Below are 25063 nucleotides of genomic sequence, written 5' to 3'. Positions count from 1 at the left end.
ATCAAAATTCCGGTCATATAAGTGCATTAATTCACTTCACTGAGTGATAGTAAACTTGAATGCCCCTACGCAATTTTTGGTATTAAAAAGTCGGGAACTGAAAATGTGAGTAAATGCGACGCAAAGTGTTACGGGGTCATACAAACTCTGGCCCTAAGCTCCCCGCTACTTTTTTGAAATATGTCGTTGAGCAACACCGCCAGCTCTGTAAGGATTGGAAAGAACTTCTTTGAGCCATTCGAAACTAGAACGGGTTTCAGGTAAAGAGACTTGCTATAGTGTAATTGAATAAACCTAAAGATACAGCGGATTATTCTAGCAGCTGAACTAAATGACGACAGTAAAATTTATTATACGAGCGTATAATTGCTGGCGTATGACAACTTTATCATATTTCCGCAATGGCAGGCAGTCACTTCTCTTCTGACGGATATAAATTCGAAATATGTAAGGCTTCGTCAACCTCAGTTTGAAGGATAATCACTCTTGCCAACAATTGCTTTTTTGGCAACTAGTGACGAAGCAACTGAAAAGTAAAGTCTTGTCCCTTATGGAGTTGTATGGACTGCTGGCTAGGTCATGTAAATAAAGAAAAACTTCACCTCCCTTATGCCCCAAACACCCATCAGTAAGCGTGAAAGAGGGAAAAAACTGTAGGATTGTATTTATAAGTTAAGCATTCATAATATTTAATCATTTCAGACTCTTAAAATTTTTTATAAATTTTACGAATTTTGGGCTTCTTATCTGACATTTTTTAAATAACGAAGCTGTTACAGCCCAGTCTAACATTAACGTACGAACAATTTTTAATGCGCTAAAATATTTGTGTGTAAACTTGAAACCGCAATCTCACGCAGAACAATAATAGAAAATCGAATATGGCTTTGACGCAAACTCAATTTTTGTTAATCTCATTCGAGTTCGATCTGCACGAGACATTTTTGACAGAAAGTTGTTGCAGTGCGTTTTTATCAGGTTTGGGGTGTAAAGAATTCGTATCAATTTGAACACTGAAAGCTAATTAATAGCTGTGAATTTAGTTTGTCGCTTAATGTGTGAAAACATCCAAAGTGGTTCAACAAATTTCATATCTGCAAAAAAATATTTTATCTCCTACAAATAAAGTGGAGTTTATTAATTTTGAAAAGCTCTTAAACTTTATTACTGTAATGTATGTATATTGAGTTCTACATATGCCGATGTACAAAGTTCGATTCAGGGGCTGAAACTGTTATTCCTTTTATAATATAATTCCTTGCAAAACTATTATTATTATTATTATTATTAATAGGTCTGGAAGCACTGCGACCTTTGTGGAGATCTATTGGGCAAGACCTTTCAGCCTAATTTTGTATCTGGAGGCTCTTGATGTATCTAAGTACCTCTTAAGGCTTTTTACTCCATATCACATAGGGATTAAGAGTGCCATCACCTAGATGGGATAGTCTCTGCCTAGTTAGAGGGACAAATTTGGGTATCAGATAGATTTAATTTACTTAGGTGATATCGTAGACCGCAGTGTCCCGTGTAGTACCCAGTAAGAGTTCTTAGGTCCTTCCTGCTTAGGTAAATGAGTTTGGCTGATACTTTCGTTGCCGGAAGTATAAACAGTTTGGCCTGCATTTGCCCTGGGCAATCAACCCAGTGACGTCTGAATTGTTTAGTTTCCCAGTTACTTATAGTTTCCCTGGTGTGTGTTTTTGTGAGTCCACAAAAGGGCTCTGGACCATAGAATGCTGATCTAGTACCCTGCTTTGCTAGGTAATCTGCATGTTCATTACCTTCATGTCCCTGATGTCCGGGAACCCATCGCAACAAAACCTTGTTTTTGGCTCCCAGGGAATTAAGGATTTCAGTCCATTCATACACCAGCTGAGATGTAACTGTGTAGGATTGCAAGGCACGCAGTGCCGCCTGGCTGTCCGACATAATGTAGATGCTCTTCGATGTTGAGCCTCTCTGCAGACATTCTCTACCACGGACCTCTATTGCATGAATCTCTGCCTGAAATATGGTGGGGTAACATCCCATTGGTATAGTTTTTTTGAAGTTTGGCCCATAGATGCCAGCTCCCGTTCTTCCGTCATCGAATTTCGATCCATGTGTGTACCAGAGCTCTGAGTCAGGATCGTTATAAGGATTCCCAATTTCCCAGTGGGTTCTGTCCACAATGGACATTTCAAAGTTCTGTGAGATTCTGAGCTTAGTGGACATTACGTCACGCAGTTGTAATGAGGGACTTCCTATGCATTTTCTTATTACTTTCATACGCCCTATCATATTTCCTTCCTTCAACTCAGAAATATTTGGAGGTCTTAGTGCACATAGTGTAGCCTCTTTCTCTATTAGAATAGGGAAGGGAGGTATTCCCACTAAAGCACTAAGTGCGTCAGCAGGGGCGGTTCTCATCTCACCCGTTATGCCAACGCAAACTAATCGATGCAGTTTGCTTAGTTTAGCCGTTGCCTTTCTTTGCGTGGCCTTCTGCCACCAAACTAGAGGAGCATAGGTGACTATTGGCCTTACGACAGTATTAAATATCCAATATACCATTTTTGGACAAATCCCCCATGTTTTGCCGTAGAGACGAGTACAGGCGAAGAAAGCTCTTGTTGCCTTGTTTAAGATAGCATCCAAAAACTATTAATTTTGGACTTTAAATATATTTGGATCAAGATAAAAATTATTTTCGGATTTTTATGTTTTGAGCCCGATAGAACTAGTTAAACTCGGACTTTTAAAATTAAAAGTCCGGAAATAAAAGTTAAATCCGGACTTTAAATTTTAAATGTCCGAGTTTAACTAGTTCTATCGGACTCAAAAAATAAAAATACAGATTTTAGTTTTATATGGCGACTTTTATGGAAAAAGGTCGAAAAATAAAAAGGATGCCTGTGATCTCAAACATTTTCACTTAAGACAATTTTTTGACCAGGACTTTTCCGACTCCGAAAAAAAAAAATAATTATTTTCCGCCCCTGGTTCGATTTTCCAGATATTGAAATTATGTCCACACTTAGATACGTACATATGAACTTCAGATTTGAGCATTTATCTTCGTCTGCTTAAGCGATTGAATACTTATTTTTCCATCAGCTTAATGATTGAATTATTATGTGAGCTAATATTTAGAGTGGATCATATTTTAGTGGCGAACTATGTATGTGTGTGTCTATGTATGTGTGTGTGTGTGGAAGAATATGTGATTGTATTCATGTACGGCCTCAAATCAAAATAGTTCGGCTCTTATTTTATTTTCATACAAACGTATCTAAGAACACATGTGCATATGTATGTATGTATGTGTGTGTGTTGATTACAAGCTTTCCATGTGCTTAAATAGTTAGAAATTTATGCCTGCCTCAAACTGGAAATGCAGTCAGTCACAAAGAGTTACCATTTTTCCAATTCAGGACAGAGAAAGAGGTGAAGAAGCGGGCAGCAAAGCGAAAAGATGACATAAAGTTGAAAGATGATAACTGTATGAGCTATAAATTTTACTATGGCGGTAGTAAAAATTCGATTTAAACCAGCTTTACCGCAATCATCAATAATGCCAATGCTGGTGATAATAAGCAAAATTGCTAAGCTTTATTCTTGTTTTCGATCAAGCCGGCAGTGTACTTAACGACATTGTCGTTCTATAAACTATTTAGTGCTTTCCATTTCTTATACCTTTCATGAAATTGAAATGGTATATTAAGTCACGAATTTCAAAATCGTAAGTTCTTAAGGGAGAAGAGATAAACACAGCCAAAGACAGTACCGTCCTTACTTGTTTCGTTTTACTTGAAACATTTGGGGTTACAAACGAATAAAATCACGTAATGATTCATATGAGGAAATAGTATGTGTGTAAGTAAATATTTATGTACATACATATATAAGTTAAGTGTCAACCGAATTATTGAGTTGCTGTGCTACAAAGCATATGAAATGCAGGTTTTACTTTTATACGTCTGCATTAGACCTGGTTTGTTTTTAAGGCAATTGATCAATTGGAAAGGAGACCAAAAATTAAAAAATTGGTGAGTATGAATTGTAATGAACTTTACTCTGTGATTTTTTTCCAGTTTCGGTATAAAAAAAGAAAACCACAGTACTGCATAATAAACAATTTCACCATCTCTACCGACTTCTCCGAAGGTCAGACGGAAATTTTTTTCCGGTAAAGAAGGGCCGACGTCAGCTGTTAACCGCACTGACTTTTTTGTAGAGTTAAAAGTTGGCCATGATCCACGATTGAAAATTATTTTCATTTGCAACAGCATTAGTATAAACGCCGTTATCGTATCGGGGAGACTGAGAGATTATTGGGAAAAAAAGAAGAAGTTTGTTACGACTACTTTTGCGGTAAGGCCCCGCTTAAGGTTACTCTCACATATGCAGCCACGGCCACAATTTTCGCTGCGGGCATAATTATGGCTACTGTTATTGTGGCTCACGGTCACGGTCACTGTTGCAGTTTCGATTTTCTTTATTCTTTATTGTCACTGTCTCGATAACAATTACTGTTAAGATCCCTGTTATGATTACGGTGTTATTAAGGTCATGGTGACCTTTTCAACCAGCATTAAACGAAAGAAATTTAAACCTAGAAATCTCAACGAAAAATCACTGTGGCCAAGAAATGCGACTTCCAACTGAGTAGGAAATTGCAAAGTAATACCTGCCATGATGTACGGCTCGGAATTACAATCTGGGTCCAGAGGCGAGGATATGGTCTATGCAGCATTCGAGAAAAAACTAGCCCTGTAGATGTATGATCCTTCTCGTGATGCTAACGGCGAATGCCGAAGGAGGTTCAATTATGCGATGTATAAGATTCACAATGAAAATCTTTCAGTGAAAAAAGCACAGCGGATGGATGCCTACAACTCAGAAAATATTCCTATCGACACCCATATACAATGATAAGGAACTTTTGGGAAGGGCGGTCCAATTGAGTTGAGAGTACCACGTGGTGGCATACTTTTGTGCTTCCAATTTTCTTCACTCAACGCGAAGCAACGCCCAAAATCACCGTTAATTATGGAGCAAATGTTCGACTAACTCCAAACCAAAAACAAGTCGAGAAAAACCTTCAATGACGGGCTAACTACCACCTTCGCTAAATGAATTGGAGAGTGACTAATGTGCATACCAACAAAACTATTTTATGAGCATGAAGCAGGCACGGAAAACGGCTTAAGCAAAGTGAGATGCCTAATTTTTATAGAAAAATCGAAAGGAAAGTTCACTAATTTTATTTTATAACAACCAAGAGTATAATTTCATTTGTTGGAATATAAAGCTTGCGAATGTACTGCTGCGGTTATTACAGCTTTTAATGCTTATTTGAATGAAATGGGATTTCGTTTCACATTTTTGAGTTCAGGAGTGCTTGAGTGATTTAGAGGGCAATGCACACGAGTAAATTGGTATCATTATATTTTTGAAATATTTTTCGATTTGCTTAGGTCAGTTGGTGGCTGATTGAGTTTCTGGAGTGATAGAATTCTGGATAGTTTACATTTTGGTTTATAGATAACTTTTGAGCTGGTGTGATGCATGCCTTCGATACTTTCACCTCGTCTAAGAAAATAACAATTTAAGTATACATTCAAAAAGTTTGTATATTGTTTTGTTAGGTGTTATCTTAAACTTAACATAAACAAATAAAATACTATGATTACTTACGCTTTCAAATTTATCCTTGTTTTTCACGTGCTGCGCTATAAATCGCGAACCTTCGATTGTTTTCTCCATTTCACGGAAATACGGCTTTTCGAAGGTCGGACTTAAGTCTTCATGACAACAACCGGGACTAAGATCTCCATTGGGCGATGGACTGAAAAGGTCGTCATCGGCGCCAGGCAGTGGCAGTGTTGAAGGCAGGGGCGGTTCACCAAAACAGGGTCCTATACCACCCGCTGAGGCCAAATCGAAGCGATGCGAGGCAGGAAGTGCTGTAAGGAAAAGAAAAAAGTTTAAATTTATTAAAATTGAGAATTTAATAAAAAAATGTCTATATGCATACATATAACATAAACGTATGGCACATACTTAGTGGCTGATTATAATAAGTGCAAGCATTTCTATACCGAACATTTTTATTTGTTATTGGATTTTTTTCTTTTAAACAAGCCAAAGTAATAAAAAGAAAATTATATAATTCAAAAAAATTATGGAGATTATCAAAGCCAATTTAAATTTGTATTTTTTTCAATCGGTGCTGGCCAAGAACAAGCGAAAATCGGCAAAAAAATGTTAAAAGCGAACAACTTTTGTTTGGCATTTACATTCGCAGTTTACTGTTAAAAGAGAACTCAACTTGCAAAAATTTGCATTTAAGCAGTATTTTTTTTAGTTTCTTTGTTTTTTATTCAAATTGGTTTGTTTTCATATTGTTTTAATATTTTGCCCAAATTCGGTAGCAAAATTATTATTTATTTTTAGTATTTATTATTATTTATTTAGATCAGATTTACTTAAGAAAACTGACGCACCAATAACATTGAACCTAGTAAAGAACAAGAAAAGTAGGTACAGCAGCAAGCAGAAAAAATGAAGGGAAATCTTTTATAAAATTTCTTCAATTTAATTCTTCACTTTTTATTTTTGATATTTTACGAAACAAAAAAAAAAAAAATGTATGAATTTTTTCCTGAAAATATGGAAAACCAATCTCAAAAACACTTTTGGAAACAGTTCGAGATAATTTTAAGAAAGTCTCGAACTTTTTGCTTGGAGTTCTCTGATATTGACTATGTAGCTTTTTAGCCAGATCAATTTTAATCTTACAAAGTAGAATTTGCAGGTCTGTCAAAATTCGAAATGGTTATTGTAAATTTTTGTACTTTTGTTTTTTGTTCGCCCTGCTCGCTTTTAATATAGCTATTTTCTATCACCATCTGCGCAAAGTATGCCGCCTTCTACAACGAAGCCGTTGTCCAACTCTTGTTTCTTCTATACTACGATTTTTGGTCAGCCTCAACTTCAATATAATCAGTTGCACTACCCCGACCGTAATGTACCTGTAATTCAGTCCACTTGCACTTTCGCTTCACTACTCTATCGGCACAAAAAGCTGCTGTCATTCTGGCAGCGAATGTCATGTGTATGAATTGCGAGACCCCCACTTAACCCTGGTTTGACTGAGTCCAACTTCAGTCTTCGACAATAACCTATATGTTGTATATGTTGCCTTCGATAGCTCTAAACTTGAATAACTTCCTCCCTCTCTTAGAGATGTTGCCTAGCTTCAGTTTTTAAAAAATACAACACATAATTAAGTAAAGTGCTTGCCTTGCTTACTAGACTGAATGTCACAGACTCATATTCTAAGTAAATATATATCAAACCTCTAAAACTTTCGAAAAAGTTGCAGAAGTTCTTCTTATGCACCCCTTATCCCGGACAGCAGAATAGCAATCGTTTGCCACACTGGCTCAGAACACTATTTTCACACCAACCACTTGACATCTTAAACATAAAACTTTTTTATTTTGCTACAAGAAGTTGAAGCCGTCATCTTCAATATATGCAGTTACAGCTCCTCGCTTTTGTCATATTGGCGATGCAATTCGATGCCATACGCCTATAGTTAATGTACACCAATTAATTTTTACGGACATTAGACCATATTATTTGATGGAAAACGCACTCCCTCGGGGATAGCCAGAAAAAAAATTGTCGTCACAAATATAAATTTTCCTATTACCGCCTGGGGAACTATTAAGGAAGCGCTTATGATGCTTTTGTTAAACGGTTTTATTTAGCTTGAGTTGACAGGCCGCATGGCCGCATGCACGGCTGCACGGCCGTTGTGAACGAAGTTTGTAATTTATATTTAAGTAACTTCCCGATAAGCTACAAGCATGAAACTTGGAATATAGTTCAGAACCCTATGACAATGCAATAATAAGAAAAAAAAGCGCCGCTAGGTGGCGCATGGATCGAGATATTCTCAAAAATCGTATTTGTGGACCGATTTGGCACATATTTGGAACTCTTAATACATACAAGAATAGAAATCGACCTGTGAAAAAAAAATCGCCGCTAGGTGGCGCGTGGATCGAGATATTCACAAAAATCGTATTTGTAGACCGATTTGGCTCATATTTGGGACACTTAATACATACAAGAATAGAAATCGACCTGTGAAAAAAAATCGCCGCTAGGTGGCGCATGGATCGAGATATTCGCAAAAATCGTATTTGTGGCCCGATTTGGCTCATATTTGGAACACATATTGCATACAGTCCGGTAGAAGTGACATCAAAATATTTTGGAGTTGGAGGAGGGACAAGCATACGTGGCGCAGAGTCGAGTAAAGTCTTTGGAAGGATTATGTATTGAGGACTTAGATTGTAACAAATTGTCAGGAAAGAGCCAGTGTAATAATGAGTCACTAAATGAACTAAATAGAATGAGAAATAATAGGCAATTAAATAAAGACTAAAAACTTGAAAATAAAATAATTAAAAAAAATTTTTTAAGTTAAACGGTTTTATTGAAAACAATACTTACATGAAGTAATAATAATACGAAAAGCTAGAAAATAATTAGGTAGGTCCTAGGTACTAGTCATCACACTCCTTATCAATCTATGGCGTTGATCAGACAATTAAATAAAAGCGTTGGACGCGACATATTTCTACTGAAGTCATAAGTAAAACTAACTGAACCTTAATCAGTCACATTTTTAGAAATTTCACGCGCCCAACGCTTTTATATAATTGTCTGATCAACGCCATAGATTGACAAGGAGTATGATGACTAGTACCTAGGACCTACCTAATTATTTTCTAGCTTTTCGTATTATTATTACTTCATGTAAGTATTGTTTTCAATAAAACCGTTTAACTTAAAACATTTTTTTTAATTATTTTTTTTTTTTTAAACTTAGTTCACAAAAATTCTTAATATTATACTGGATGTTTTGATAAAATTAGCTTTTTTCATAAGGTCTAATATACGTTTAAAGGCAACGAATAAGTTGTCCATGTGCTGGTAAAATTTTATTGTTACACTCTTTTCACTACAACATTTTGCTTTGTGGAAACGTTTTGCAGCTCCATTTTCTCATCGCACTATTGCAGTATGTTGGATGATGCCTTTTTGAAGAGCTTACTTCAACTCCAATTTTTCATTTATATTTACTTGCATATATACATTCTTTCAAAGAAATGGGTTTTTTTTTATTTTTGATATCCCTTTTGCTGTAAGTTTGCAACATAAATTTGCTCGACAATCATTTTTCATGTTACAATGCATTTAGGCACTTTTCTTTGCTTTTCTCGACAATTGCTATGACGCCGCCGATGTGTTCTACCGCGATTACTCTGAAGCTAGACATTTCTATATGTACAAAACAGTTGTGGACAAAGAAAAGAATTTAATCTCATTCACATCAAAAAACCAGAGGGAACTTTCTTCAGTGTTGCTAACGAAAATTGGTCTATTATTTCGAAATTGAGAATTTTTATGAAGCTTATAGACATTTGTGATACTAGCGTCTCTGTAATCAGTTTCGTCCCAGTTCTACGCAAAACGTTGGTTTGATTTGCCTCACAGAAAAAGAAAAATTTTGCCCAGGAGCTCCCATCAACGCTCCGGTAATCAAATCTATTTATATCTTCATAAGTTTGAGAGAAAAAGTAAACTCACAGGTAACATAAATATACAGCTGAAATAAAGACTAATAAATTTAAAATTGTGATAGTTTTCTGGCAGCGCCTTCCTTTATCCCGAAGAGGCTATCGAAAAACCGCCCCGGCATAGAAATCTGAGCCGCTTTTACTGCAGCCTGGGCAACAAAAAAGGAAACTTTTCAACAATTGAAAAAGTCTTTAAGGTTGCATGATTTGCAAACACTCTTTCAGTTCTTTTTTTATGTCCTTATTTGATTTGGATATGGAAAGAGTTCTTTGTCGGTAAGTAATCCACATTGTCATCCACATTTAGATTAATAGGTGTTTGGGATTATCAGTACTACCTCATTTGATATATGGTATCACCAGAGTGTACTTTCATGACTTTCTCTGAAGCATGTCGAAATTTTTTTTAGGATCATTCGGTTATTATATCGGGACTGTTTGGAAACCATTAAAGATGAATTTCCGGAATATATAAAACACATATGGAGCTATTTCGGAGGAAACATTTTTGAAGGAAACTTGTAGAGAGTGGACTTTTTTGAACAGAAGAAAACTTTTGCAAGCACAGTGTATTTCTGCCATGAAAAGGTTCACAGTAAAAACTCATCTGCCTTGCGGATGCCGTTCGTAGTCGGCGTAAGACGTGTAGGTCCTTTCCAGCCAATTTGTAGCGAACATTTAAAAGCGCACGACGTAAATTGGATGAGAACCCGACCTTAAATCTCTTCGAAGGCTATCACCTTACATCAATTTTTTTTTATTTTGCCAGTATTTCAGCAATGTATCGTTACTGCTTTCAGGACTATCTCGAAATGTGTGGAAACTATGTGAGTTTATTTAGGAATCACTTTGGAACTGCTTTGCAGCTTTTTCGGACCATTTCGGGATTATTTAAAGGATATTTTGACAATATTTTGGGACTACTACGAGGCAATTCATAGGTTCACTGGAGACGACCTTAAACCTACTTTGGGATCTTTCGGGATTATGTTGGGACCGTGTTGAAACTACTTTGGGTTGCTGTCGTCGTTGTTGTGTTAACAGTACCTAGCCCCATTCAATGGGGACGACCACCCACAAATTGTCATCAAAGCTGCTAACGGAAGTCAAGGAAACTGACAGTTTCAACAGGGGCAAACCATAGGGAGATTGGTGTTAGAGTCGTAGGTTCCACATTACAATTGAAAAGATGGTTGGTGTCATGTGGGGACACATTACGTATGTCGGGGTTGATTCTGGACAACTGGAAGTTTAACTTGTTACAGTATCCAGAACGACGTTGGGCCAGGATCGTGTCTCCCTTGGTAGTGTGTTTTCTTCTTTTGCAAGAGTAGGATATTGCATATTGATAACAGCGTTCACCAGGCACATCGTGACAAGGATGTTTACCAATTCCGTGCGGATTTTCCCTGGGATGTTCTTTTGCTTGCCTAGATCAACCGGCTCTGTTGGTAGGTGCCGGATCTCATAAAAATGTTTATGGAGATGTTCTCTGAACGTGGAGGCAGGGCTATATGAATCAGTTGTTTGTTAGGTTGCTGTGGTTTGCAAAAACTGCCTGTTAGGCACTTCATTGTTTTCTGTAATGTGGATCTCTTAGGCCTTACTTTGTAGGTGGTGCTCATGATTCATAAGGAGACATGGCAACTCATGTCACTATATTGGATATTTTTTAGAAAAAGTGACGAATTATGAACGAATAATTTTAAAGAGTTCCGATATAGTCATTTTGGCCTATCGGACTCAATTTGTGAGCTTTCTAAATGTGTGGGTCGTAGGTACGTATGTGTATATGTAATCTATGTAGACGCTCCACTTTGACAATTAAGGTTCACTATTTTAACGCGTTTATGTAACACATTTTCGTTTATTCCAGCAAATTAAAGTTTTGTACCAATAATTTGTCCATGAGTGTTAAAACTGTATGTATGCTGTAAATTTGAGGAATTCATTTAATAAACGGCATTTTAGTTCAGTACTGTTGCTCCATCGGCTACTTCACTTCACTTCGCTTCACTTGAGCCGCGCTTGTTATCTCCTTGCACCAGTGCACCAACGAAGAATCGAGTCGTACGTCTCTGTTGTCTGCTTGCATAGTTTCCGTTACATTTGCCAACTACAGTTGCTGTAGCATTTCTACAAACTTCAACTACTGTTGTCGGGACCCCTTGCACCACAGCACCAATGCACCACTATTGTGGCTGCCACAAACTTTTGTCACATTTCATTGGTGACATTCGTGTCTTCGGCTCAACCCCCAAATGCCGGTACAACGATGCAGCGCTAAAAACTCCAGCGCTAATTTTTCTTTTGATTATTTTTTTTGGAAATCGTATTACATTTTATTCCATCTTTTCTATTTCAACCCATTTGATTTGAGTTAGTTTTGTTGGTACGCATTTTGTTGCAACATTTCTTAACAGATTTTAATCTGCCTTGAATTTATGAAAGTTTTGCTGCCAATTTCTTTGTCATTCCCTTTCCGCTGGCTTATTTTGCATATTCTCTACTTAGCGGAATTTAAATTAAGTGCAAATTTACAGAAGTCGCTTAGCACTTTGTTTGTTTTCTACGTGATTTTTGTGTGTTTTTTTGTTGCTGTGCAACAATTTAACTTTTAATTCCTTATTCGGCTTTGAATGCTCAAGTTTCTTTTGCCAAATGTTTTCGGTTAAGTTTTAGTTCCCAGCGATTCTTATATATTAATGCAAGTTGTCAAATTAATTGTGCGTCATTAAAAGTTTTCCTGTGCAGGAAATATTTCATTTTCTATTAATTTTTTTTTGATATTAAATTTTTTTTCTAAGTCGCATTTGAGCATTTCAATTGCGTCGCGAACTCTTTCGTGCGGATAATACTTCTCTCATGTCCATGCATTTCCGGAATTTAGCAAAGGCGTCTCACATTGAAATTTCCTCAATCCAGAAGACTCAAGATAATAAAGTTTAAGGATAGCATCGGTAATCATTTTCCGGTCAGATAGGCCGTTCTTTGTGCTTTTAATGACCTTCGTTCAGCAATGAAAATATCGAATACGGTGAGAGTTTGTAGACAGTGAGCCATGAGGTTAGCAAATAAACGTAGCATTCATTTAGGGTGGATGCCAGCGTTTCTTTAGTCTAGAAGCTGTGGTATCTCAATCCGTAACTAAAGAAGTTCGCCAATGTCCCGAGAGAGACATAATTCTGGATGCGTTCAATAGGCAAACATGATTGCAGTCCGATAGAATGTATGGAAAAATGGACATAGTTATTCAGGCTATTTGTGGAATTCACCGGCAACTGTACTGTTGCCGCACATGCGGCATGTAGCGTATCGGAACAGATAACTCATGTTGCATCTGAGATCTTAGAGGAAACTGTAGTGAAATGATATTCCTTGAAAAACGTTTTTTCAAGAGTCTCTAAAAGCTCAACGATATTAAGCCAGAACATACGATACGCGTGTATAACGATGATTCAAAATTAACGGAAGGTGTCTGGTTGCTGTTTACTGTGCCGAGCCAGAAAAAGGTGAAACATAGAGGATGTGTTATCACTGTATTATTTTTCACATGGAAATGGTTGCAGTGAAAAAGCAGCTGATACTTTAGAAGAAGCATGCCTAAGCTGCAGTCAGTATGTATATTGACAGTATGATATATCATCAATCATGCAAGAAAAGCGCGGAAGGAAACCCGGGCTGCAAATTTTCTAAGATCTCTGTACATGAGCAAGTATCGGAAATGCGGGTAGCAGGAGAAATGATTGATCATGTTCTGACCATTTGTTCTGAATTTGCGAGGTTAAAGCTCGAGATAATAGGGGCAGCAGAATTTTCAGATTTCGAGGCAGCAACTAAACTAGGTCCTAGAAGACTTTTAGTAATTTATTTATTTATTTAATTTTATTTATCAGTCTACAGGTTAAAAAATCATGCAGACCAAATATGCAGACACTTAATTTAAAGATATAATGTACGTTATAAATAACATATGCAGTCATCATTTTAAAAATAATATTAAACAGTATTTAATTAAACGCTTAATAATTTCAAATTCAAAACTTAGAAGTAACCAGAAGTTAAAATGTTGTAAATAAATTCTTATAAGTATCGCAAAAAGACCTCACAGAACGTATTCATGAAGGAGCTATTTTCTAAGTAGGAGGCACATCTGAATTTATGAAATTGACAACAATAGGACAGACAAAATTTATACAGAATAAACTTGAGTACATACATATAAAAATAATGATTAATTCGCAATTTTGCAAACAAGTTTCCAATAACTGGTACTTTCATATTTGAAATAGAGGGTTTGTATTATCACGGTTTAGAGTTTTTTGTTCAAATTTAATGTAGTTAAAAGATATTTTTTAATACTAAGAAACGAGTCACAGGCGTCAAAATTCTTACAGTGTTTGTTCAAGTCATGACATAAACAGCGACGTGGTTCGTGCATTTCTTAATTCAATCTGCATGTAGCTACAAAAATTGAAAAAAATGTCTAAATGGCCTAATTGGAACATTAAATTTGATTTCACCAAGCAAAAATAGACTATTTATCGACCCACTTATTAGTTTTACAATAAATAAGGCGCCAAGCATCTCCCTGCTGCTCTGTAACTTGGGTAACTGTAGTAGTTTTAACCGGTTGCATTAGAGGGGAAGATTTTTTGAAGGATCCCACGGTAAGTGTTTTAAAGCAAAAAGCAAAAATGTTTTCTGGACCTATTCAAGCTTGTCAGAATGAACCTGATAAAGCGGATTCCAAATTATTGAAGCTTATTCCAAAATATGCCTGACCAATGATATAAAAAGAGTTTTTGTAACGTATGGGTCATTGAACTCTTTAGACCAACGTTTAACGAAAGCTAAAGTACCTTTAGCCCTATTCACACAAGATTCAATATGAAATTTAAAATCCAGTTTTGGGTCCATTGTTACGCCTAAATCTATAAAATTAGTGACTTGCTTGATTATATAATCGCCAATAGCATAATCCGGGATCGGAAGGACTTCCTTGTGAAACACATGAACTTACACTTGGGTAAGTTTAGTGACAAGGCGTTTACATTACACCAATCAACTAGACTATTCAAATCCACCTGAAGAAATGCCCTATCCACGGGTGAGCGGATAGGCATTACAAGTTTGACATCATCAGTGTACATCAGCGGATTGCAGCGCTTCAAAACACTTGGAAGGTCATTAATGAACAACAGGAACAAAACTGGACCAAGGTGGCTGCCTTGTGGAACACCAGAAGATACGTTTAACGACCGAGACCAGCAATTATTAAATATAACTGTTTGTTTTCTTTCCTTCAAATAAGAAGAAACCCAAGAGAGGAACAATGGAGGAAATCCTAACCAATCAAGTTTGAATAAAAGTATGGAATGCGAAACTTTATCAAATGCCTTACTAAAATCAGTATAAATAACATCAACTTGACAATTAGTTTTAAAACTGTTGGATACAAAGATTGTACACTCAAGCAAGTTGGACACCGTAGATTTGCCCTTGCAAAAGACATGTTGTGAAAATTCAACTAATGGAGATACTCTAAAAGCACTTTATTTGGTGATAAGCGATTCAAGTAGCTTAGGAATAGTGTTGAGTTTCGCATTTCCTCTATAATTTATTACGCAAGTTCTACTTCCATTTTTATGCCGTGGTATTATAAATGATTCTTTCCACTTTTTAGGAAATATCCCTTGCTTCAGGGAGGCATTAAACAAACAGGCTAAAGGTCGATATAAGTTTCGAGCATAAAATTTAAGCACAACTGACGGAATATGATCAGGACCACTAGAGTAAGAAATTTTTATATTCTCCAGATGAGCTAAAACATCATCAGTACATATGTATATATGGGACTGCCTGGGAATTCAGGGGAGACCATTTGAAAAGATAGTTCAATGGCGGGTAAACAAAAGTATTTGAATAATTAGATTCGAAGAAATCTGCAAACATATTAGCAATTTCGAAGCTATCGTTGAAAATGAGATCGTTTAGCTTCTTTGTAGAAGGAAACACTTTTATCTTCCCTTTCGAATTAACGAAGCTGTAAAACGACTTAGGATTGTCAAAAATTTGGCTCTTAATCCTACTGATATAGTTCTTGTAACAACTTCTATTTAACGTGTTATACTTGTAACGTAAAATTGAGTACGCGGCATAGGCAGTCATTGATCCAGATTATTTGTATCGTTTGAATGAACGCGTCTTTTTATTTTTCAGGCGCTTCAGTTCTTTAGTGCTCCAAGCCGACGATGCTATTGCAGTGCTTTCGGACATATGTATGTATTTTTGGAATTTTTCCTATAATATATTTTTAAAATGCTATATATTCATCAATGGTCAAGGAGTTTGAAGTTATTTTGTAACATAAACTTTGAGTTCTTTCGTTTGGTCTTCAAACAAATTCTGGTAACACTATCGACATATTAGCCGATTTGAGGTCTATATTGACCGGCCAGTTCAACTTAACCTCAGCCTAAGGAAGAACTATCGTCCAGGATTTTTCTCCGAAATTCATTATTTTTCCGATATATTTCATGGTTTGTTTCAGTTGCAGTTGGGATACGAAATAAAACAACCATTAATCGTCCTTTACTGACTTCATTTTTTCGCTAAAAATTTGTAAAGTTGCGAAAATAAATTATTACGATCAGTTGGTTTGGTAGCCACACCGTCATTTTATGCTGGGCAAAAGTGTAACGCTTTTGCGTTGCGAATAGATAACAATCTTCACAAAAGAATGAAATACCCCGTAGAGGCGTTGCCTGCTATTTAGAACAGAACAAATTATATTTACAATCCTTGCGCAGCACATAAAAAGCGCAACACTTTTGCCAGGAAAGAAAACGCAATAAAATTTGATTTCTTATGTGTTAGGACTGGTTGGTTTGTAACCAATGATAATATCGCCTTACCTGGAATACCATAATCACCACTAAAACGTTTGGAATCATAATTCACAAATTTGTCCACATCCGGTGGCAAATGGAACACATCGGTTAGAACTTCATGCGGCTGATCGTCCTCATTGCCGTCGTCCTTTTTCGGTCGTTCGATGCAGAGAAGCTTAGGTAAGATTTGTATAAATAGACGTTGCACCCATGGCGCCATTTTATGCGTCACAGGTGATCTAAAAACAATGGAAATTGAGAAAAAAAAAGAGAACACAAATTATAACGTTAATAAATTCCGCTATAAAAAACAACTTAAGTTTAAATAAAATAAAATAAAATGAACTCAAATAATAAATAAATTTGTAACTCACCTAAAGTTAACATTTAGCACCGCAATCGTAACCACAACCGATAACGTCACCAACATCATCGTAAAAAGCAAATATTTTCCCAACAGCGGCACCGTCAATGATGTTGGCGGAATAATTTCGGCGAGCAGGAGAAAAAACACAGTCAACGATAGCAAAATGCTAATACAAAGTGAGATCTTCTCGCCGGAATCGCTTGGCAAATAGAAGACTAACACCGATAGGAATGAAATACCCACACATGGTATAATTAGATTGACAGTGTAGAAAAGTGTTTTACGACGTAACGTTAAATTAAAAACAATATCCAGATATGGCTCTTCACAACAACTGTAAAATTTCTCATTGCGTACGGCAGGTACACGCATTATATCCCACTCCACCGAAATGTAATAGTCTTGCAGATCGATGCCCACTTCGATGTTGTCCGAATCGGCTGTTTGCTTCAGATGACGGAGATCGACCTTTAAGAAAAATAGTAATATAGGGAAATACATTTTTTAGATAGAAATAACTTGTATTTATAATAACAAAAATTATTGCTTTGATTATATCCTTACCATATATCCGTCATATGTCCACGAGCCAAATTTCATGAAACACGTTTGCTCATCGAATGGAAAATATTCCACATCAATTTCGCAAAATGATTTATAAATGGCGGGCGGTTTCCACACCACTTTGCCGGTATGATGTAAAATAGCTTTAGTCATTATTGTCACTTCGTAATTGCCGTCAGCGCTGAAAGAGAAAGGGAAAGATAGGTATAAATAAAATTTGTGATTCGGCATTATTCAGAACTTATAACTGCATGTCTACGTATGTATGGATGTATTGAACTAGTCAGGTTTAAAAATTTAAGCGCTTTTGTTTAATTTACATATACATATGTAAGCTGTTAGGGATGAAAAGGGAGCTTTCTATCCACACTTTCGGAACTTTTCTAATAAATCTTAATTATGTTCCGATTTGTTTGGAATTTCGTACTGAGGTAGCGTTTTGAACAGATTTGTTTTTGTGATGCTTTTCCATCCGGAAAGTGGCCCACAACCGATATTCTAAAAATCCAAATCCGATTGTGGAAAATTTGGTAAATACGTAGCTTTTCGGAAGGTGCATTTTTAAAAATTGTATTCATGATTTAAATAGAAAGGTAAAGGAAGCGGTACACGGATAGCGAGACGGATAGGTGAAAGGAAAAGCAGATGGATTTTTATCAAAGCCTATATTTATAGCCTTCTGTTTACCCGAACTCTGGAAACTTGTACCGAGGGAATAAAGCAGCGTTTCTCTGTGTAGTTCTTAAAACGAAGAGGTTTCAGCATAGATACGGTTTACGTTTAGACTGGGTCGGTTCCTTGCGGCTAGGGTGAACGAGTCCCGGAGTAAAAATTTAATTTTTTTTGTTATCCTTTTTAAAATAGCCGAAATTATCTTTTGTTTTAACTTATTCATTAGCTATGCCATTGTTAAAAACTGTGCGATTTATTATTAATTTGATATTGAGAACCTGTTTAATTTCTTATAACTTATTTTCGTTTGAGCTTGGCCGTAATTTTTTAGTTTCGTATTCGTTTTTATTGTCGGTGAAAAAAGAAACATATTTTAGAGAGCTTTAACTTGGAAAATAACCAAAACTACCTAAGTCCAAAAAACTTCAGAGCCCAAAATAGCCTAAATATGAAAGACGGAACTTTTCAAGACCAAATTAATTTGATGTTAATCATAAAAATCGAAGGACGAGAAATCAAACAATTTCGACTATTTTCCAGAAGAAAATTTCATGCCAAGATTTTTTTAAATTTAACCTGCCGAAAAGGGATCTAACTGCAAGTTTTCTATACGAGGGCGTTAAAGAAGTAAAAGAAAAAGAGCACAATTTTTGTATGGTGATCGGCCGCTGTGGTGTGGTGTTAGCGTGCTCCGCTTACCATACCAAAGACCCTGGGGTCGCAAAGGGCAAAGCAATATCAAAATTTAAGAAAAAGTTTTTTCAATATAAAAAGGGTTTTCTAAGCGGGATCGCTGTCGGAAATGATTTGACAAGCACTCCGAGTGCATTTCTGACATGAAAAGTTTCTCAATGCCTTACAAATGCCGTTCGGAGTCGGCTTAGAACATGTAGGTCCCGTCCCGCCAATTTGTAAAAAAGTAAATCTATTAGGAGGTTATTACGCCTTGCATTTATTTATTTATTTTTATCATAGAAAAAAAGTGAGTAGCTTCCTCTGCATGATATGAAAACCAAAAAGAAGTGAGTGAGCTCTGATTCCTTTTAAGGAAAGGATGAAAGTTGTCGAGTGAAGTTTTTGTATAAACTACTTCATAATTGAAATTTTTGCGAGGTATTTTTCCCAGAAATGACTGATTTGTGATTTCAGAGTAACATGCTAATTTATATTTCGATATTGTATATCATTTGGCTCAAGTTATAGTAATCAGGTATGGAGAAACAGAAAGTGAAACATGACTCTATCTCTAAGAATTTTGTAGAAGCAGTTTAAAACCAGGCACACTAAGCTAATAAACTATAAACGTTCAGTACATTCAGGCAAAATCCAATGAACTACAAACGCATATACCAAAAAGTAGAAACAAAAATTTCGAGTCTTTTTTATGGGTCGTAGGTGACTGCACCAGAAGTAGACGTATCTGCTCAATCAAAGGCACTTGCATATCTACATTGGCAGGCGTTCGCATGTACAAGCGCGTGTTTTATCTGACACAAATCACTAAGTGGTACATTACCGCTGATAAAAGAGCTGCTGCTACCTACTTTGAGCTCTGCGCCAAGTTCAAAGAATATCAACTTTTCAATGAAGTTTTTGTGCAAATGCTGTGAGTTCGTCGCTTCAAGTTTTGCCAGCATATGAAACTGAAGAGATCCCTTGCTATCAGTACAAAGTACACAGAATTTCCAAATTCTGATTGTTTGTTCAGTTTTCCATATATGCAAGAACTTTGGTAGCAATTTTGTGCACAAATTTTAAGTGACTCAAATTACTCTTTGGATTATCATGAAAATTGATTGGCAGAATTAGTGAATGCAGAAATTGTAAGTACATAGTTAAGTAAGTAAAAAAATGCGCTTACAGCTTATGGTAAATGTGCCTTAATGGAAGCGGTGGATCGAAGAATTCGAATTGTATATTTACGTATTTCAGAAAGCGCTAAGTACAGTACCTACCACTAACGGGATGTGTCTGTCTAGGCGCCATTTATAAAATGGCACAAACGCATGAGGAAACTTGATTATAATTTCCAATCTCTCCCTTAAAAATGTTTAAGCAAAACCATCAATAGGTAACGAAAGTTCTTTAAGGTTTTTCCATTTGTCACGGTAGAAGAACAATACGGAAAATGATACCAGTTAGTCTTACATTTATAATAACTTTTCAAACAAACCAAGACTTGGTTGGATATCGTCCCATTCACTCAAGACTGCCAATACCTTAACTTTTAGGAAAACATGTTTTAAAATATGAAAGCACAGGAAAGGTGTTTTTCCATGTTGGCGCTTTTCGTTTTATATTATTTCTCAAAAAGGTATAGCCAAAGATCGAAAATGTATGTAAAGAGATTGATTTTTCAAAGTAATGTTAAATATACTTTGTTATTATTAATTTTAATCGGAAAAGCGGCACATTTGCCACATACATAAATGTCTATAGTCCCCATTACATATATCTCAAAAAGTGAGGACTTGAAAATGAATATTGTGATGGAGATTAAGATTTTTGACACTTCAGCCAGAACCTTCAAAATCAAAAATTGGAGAACACAGATATTTTAGGTTTTTAATAAGCACTCGTCGTAGCTAAGCCGAATTTCGATCCTTAGTTGCTTCAAAAACCTATAAAAAAAATACGAACATTTCTGATGAGTCGAAAACGAGCTGCGCTAATACAAGTGTCCACAATTTTTAATAATTCAGGGGTAGTTAGAATTTTTCTCAAATATGATATTTAGGATCTGTTGACATCTCAGAACGACATCTCGATGCCTCAAAGTTTTGTGGCGCAAAGAACAATAAAATAAGTCAGATCTACGCTTAAAAAAGTGTGAAAAACTTTGTTTCTCTCCGTTCAAAGTTCACCTAAAATATTTTTCAGAGTAACATCCGAGAAAGAGAATCTTTAAAGGTTTGGTGAGTTTGCCAATATATCGATACCTTAATTAATAATCGCCTTAACAAAAAAATGTAAAACTTTTCATAAGCGGAAAATTTATTATTCACTTTCATTGCATGCGGATATAGCTTTTGAAAAGCGGCATACATATTGTTACGAATATTAGCAACACTAAGGGGTACTGTCATCTCTAAGCCGATGCTAAGCAGTGACTTGTATGCACATAACCAAGTTAATCATTATGTCTACACATATGTACGTACACGCAGCGGAGAAGCAACGCACAACAACATGCATATATCTGAGATACTAATGAAAGTATTCAATAATTGTGCCAGTATTATTCACAAACACACGCGCATGAGCTATGAGAGAAGCTATAAAAATTGTGCATCTGTAATTATAGCTGAGAAATTTATAGCAGATAACCAACTAGTAGATTCTGGAAATGTAAGCGCTTAGAAGATGCGAACGAGAAACCACAGAGTATAAAAGGCAGCAAGAGTAGAGGCTCGACAATCAGTTCAATTTAAGACGCTATCTGGCGAGCAATAGCAGTGTTATTTATTGTGAAGTACTTTAATAAAGGCCATTTTGCATTATTGAACAGTGGAGTTATTTATTCAACAGTTCAGCGATTCGAACCTTAGTAGAAGATTTGAAATAAGCGGAATTGCAGTAAATTCGTTACAATATGTTCGCTGTTATAGGAACGCTTCCAAATTTTTGGTGAAGATGTATTCAAATATATGGCAATTTTGCCATACCTCTATTTATTTTATTTTTATTTTATTTACCAGGTTTAATGATAACCTTCGAAGTGTTGCTAATCGGATACAGAGCAGCACAGTTGGTAACCACACTTGTACCAGCAGCGCTTAAGTCTCTATATGAATTTGAATCAATTACTCAAAGGAACCTAATATTTCAGAAACACCTACAACCAAACCAGTTAAAAATGCGTTCAAAAGGTCTGCAAAGGGGCATTTGCCATTTCGTAGGATATTTATGACAGATTCTGAACTAGTCTCCTCTCTTGATGAAAGTAGTTCGGAACTAGTGCGCTGCGGTAAAGGATATATATTTTAGTTAGTGGGAATAATAAGGTTCTTTGTATTTTGAGCTCGTCTACAGGTGTTTGTGAAAACCTACCATCCAGCCAACACAAAGTGTTACTATATTTTCTACTCGTTTAGGACTGTTTAGGCCATTTATTGTTTATGTCGAAAATTGGTCGGATATGGTCGAAAGTGGTATCAACGGATGCGCATCACTGCCAGTTATAAGAAACTAATTGCGAAATTTAACCCTTTCTAACTGTTCAAACGTTATTTAAAAAAACAGGCGCTTTCGATGTCAGCTTAACACGGACTTTGCATCACTCAATTCACCAAGTTATTAAAACAAAACACTCAAAGAAAAGTTATATAACAAATTTATATGCTCACTTTGCATATTTTTTTCAAAAAATTAATAATGAACAATGAATTCAAATAAAATGACCCAGGCGTTTCAAATTGTCCTCAAGTTGTTAAAAAAAAAAACAACAAAGGTGCCAATTTTTAAAAAATTTTATATTGCGATTGGCTGAAGGAATAAGCGAAATCAGTGATGCAAAATCCTTTAGTAGGTTCTATGGGCATAAACATTCCTTTGAAATGATTCTTACCTCATACTTAAGTTGAGGATATATGTACGTATGGAAGGTTTTGAAAAATCATTTGCGCTTACATTAAAAAATCTGTTGTTTATTTGCGAAACAATACAATAGCGTCTGAAATATGAATTTTGATTTTCACACTTCATCCTTCAACACCTAAGTATCCCGGTTTGACATTTCCGAAAGTTGGCGGCCCTATCCAAAACTAGTCCCATGGAGTGAATCACATTGATTATAGCCTTTCAACCAAGTTTAAATATCACCTACACGTTACAGCTCCTTTTACAAATGAGAAAACGTGGGCACATATGTATATTTACCAGGTGAGGCTTTGTCCTTCGCAAGAACACTCAAAAGTTTTCCCAAGACAGTCGAACTAATGACCGTGTGTGCTACTACCCTAACGTAGTGGACAGTCGAACTAATCTGAAAACTGAAGCTACGCGGTCATCCATAATGACCTCTTATATCATAAGGCTGGAAAACAGCAGTAAACATCCTTCAACTTAAAATCGGTCGACTTTCATTCTAAAATATCGTTTTATCCAGGGTCCTTGTAAAATTTTAATTATGTAGATGCGCCGAGGATTATACGAATTTCATCCATTACGCAATGACTTCCACTTACATTGCTTATGATTTCGAAGGCGGCATCCTTGGCCGAAAAGTCACTCCCTAACGTTTCAAGGTGTTTCTCTGGTGTAGCTCGGCAGCATAGCGTGACAAGAGCATCCGTTGGAAAGTCTTCGGAGCTACACTTAGAGCTCCTAGGAAAGTGAAGTCGACGAAGGTATGCGTTTGAAGTCGCAGTCCTATAGCTTCTGTGCTGGCATATGGTGTGAGGGTCAGGAGGCGTGGTAGCAACTGGTTGTCGGGATTGCACTGTTAGGACATCGGGAATTGTAGCTCTTAAAAACAGCCGAAAAAACTGGAAGCGACCTGTGCTACGAGAGTCATGAGTATTAATAGACCATTAACAGCAACCGGGGCTCGCCTTTGTGCGTGACCGCTTAGGAGCCACAAATGATTTAAAGAAATTGTGGTCACGACGATTATTAGGAGTTAACCCTAGGTGAAACTACGCTTTGCACGAGATATGCAGAAAAAAGTGTGGCTATTTTATGTATCTCTATTCCTTTTCGGCAGACGTAGCAGTACCAATCTCAAAGACCGGGGTTAGGTTCGAAGGCTCTCTGGAGTAAGTGAACGAGGGACAATCCCTCCGCAAGGAGCTACTCCTGAAAATTTTTGAACGGTCTGCGAGATCTTGAGGCAAAACCCCGGGATCTTTCCGAAATGGCCAATACGTTGATTTCCTTAAATACACACAAACAAAACCTTTCCCTAATACTAGAAAAGTCAAACTTTTTAAAGTAATAGAGCCTACGCCGCCGCCGCCTATTAAGTGATCGGCGTAAACCTCTAATATGAGTATGTGTATGCGTGTAGGCTTGTAATATTACAGTAATGTTATATTAGCCTCGTGAAGCTAAAGATCCGTCAACTGTCTGTTAAATGTTTGTATACAACTGTTAATACGCGACACATGCAGGAGTTTAGCCTCAGACGGGAACATGAAAATAGTTAAGGGAAATGTAAAAAAAATATTATATATAATTTTTATAAAGTTTCCCTTATATAAGATTTTCCTGCTGTTTTGTAAACTTAATTTTTTGTAGCTTCACTATTTAATACGATCATTGATACACTGCTACATAAAACAGTCGAGAAAGGTAATATTTCAAGAACTAAAGACTGCATTAACTGATTTTTTTTGTTATTTAAAAATCTGAGATGTCGAATTAATTTTAATGGCTCTCGTACTTCTGGGAATAAATTTTGTGTACAACTCTGCAGCATTTTTGCTTTCGGAGTGACCTTTCTCCCATCTATTTACAATTTGTGCCAAACTCAAACGAAATAACATAAATAGCGTGAAATGCAATAAATAAAAATGAAAGCAAATGCCCACATAACCGGAAAACAAATGAGTTTCTAAAATACGTGTAGTTGCGGATGTACACACATATGTACATATACATGTATATATATGTAGGCACCTTCATTCTCATGAATGCATTTAATTTTCTATTTGTGGTTAAATAAAAGTTTACGCATGCATATTTATCTAGATACGTGCGTATGTTTGTTTGTGTGGATATTGCTAATTGCTATCTACTAGAACCTTATATAACGTTTATTTCATTTAGCATCAGGTTTTCAATCTTTATAGTGAAAGTTGCAGAAAGTTTGGCTAGACTAATTTTGATTCCCTGCTCTCTTTATTTAAAATTTGAATCGCTTGAATATTGAAATATTAGTGTGTCCTTTTTTTGAAAAAACAAAAAACGATTCAGTTCGATGA

At 36.2% G+C, this 25063-nt stretch overlaps 1 protein-coding gene across 1 annotated transcript in view; it reads right to left on the bottom strand.

Annotated features, from left to right (window-relative positions):
- nAChRalpha1 (nicotinic acetylcholine receptor alpha1) overlaps positions 1 to 25063 on the bottom strand; it is a 248187-nt gene that overhangs the window by 9419 nt on the left and 213705 nt on the right. The window contains exons 5-8 of the mRNA XM_067777803.1: positions 17469 to 17649; positions 16912 to 17372; positions 16562 to 16776; positions 5683 to 5951 (exon numbers count right to left, since the gene is read on the bottom strand). Of these exons, the coding sequence (XP_067633904.1) occupies positions 5683 to 5951; positions 16562 to 16776; positions 16912 to 17372; positions 17469 to 17649 (1126 nt within the window). The remainder of the gene's footprint in view (positions 1 to 5682; positions 5952 to 16561; positions 16777 to 16911; positions 17373 to 17468; positions 17650 to 25063) is intronic.

The sequence above is a fragment of the Eurosta solidaginis genome, chromosome 1, assembly GCF_040869045.1.
Source record: "Eurosta solidaginis isolate ZX-2024a chromosome 1, ASM4086904v1, whole genome shotgun sequence".
Taxonomy (NCBI): Eukaryota; Metazoa; Arthropoda; class Insecta; order Diptera; family Tephritidae; genus Eurosta; species Eurosta solidaginis.
Note: the sequence above shows the minus strand (reverse complement) of the source record. Positions and strands in the feature narration are given on the sequence as shown.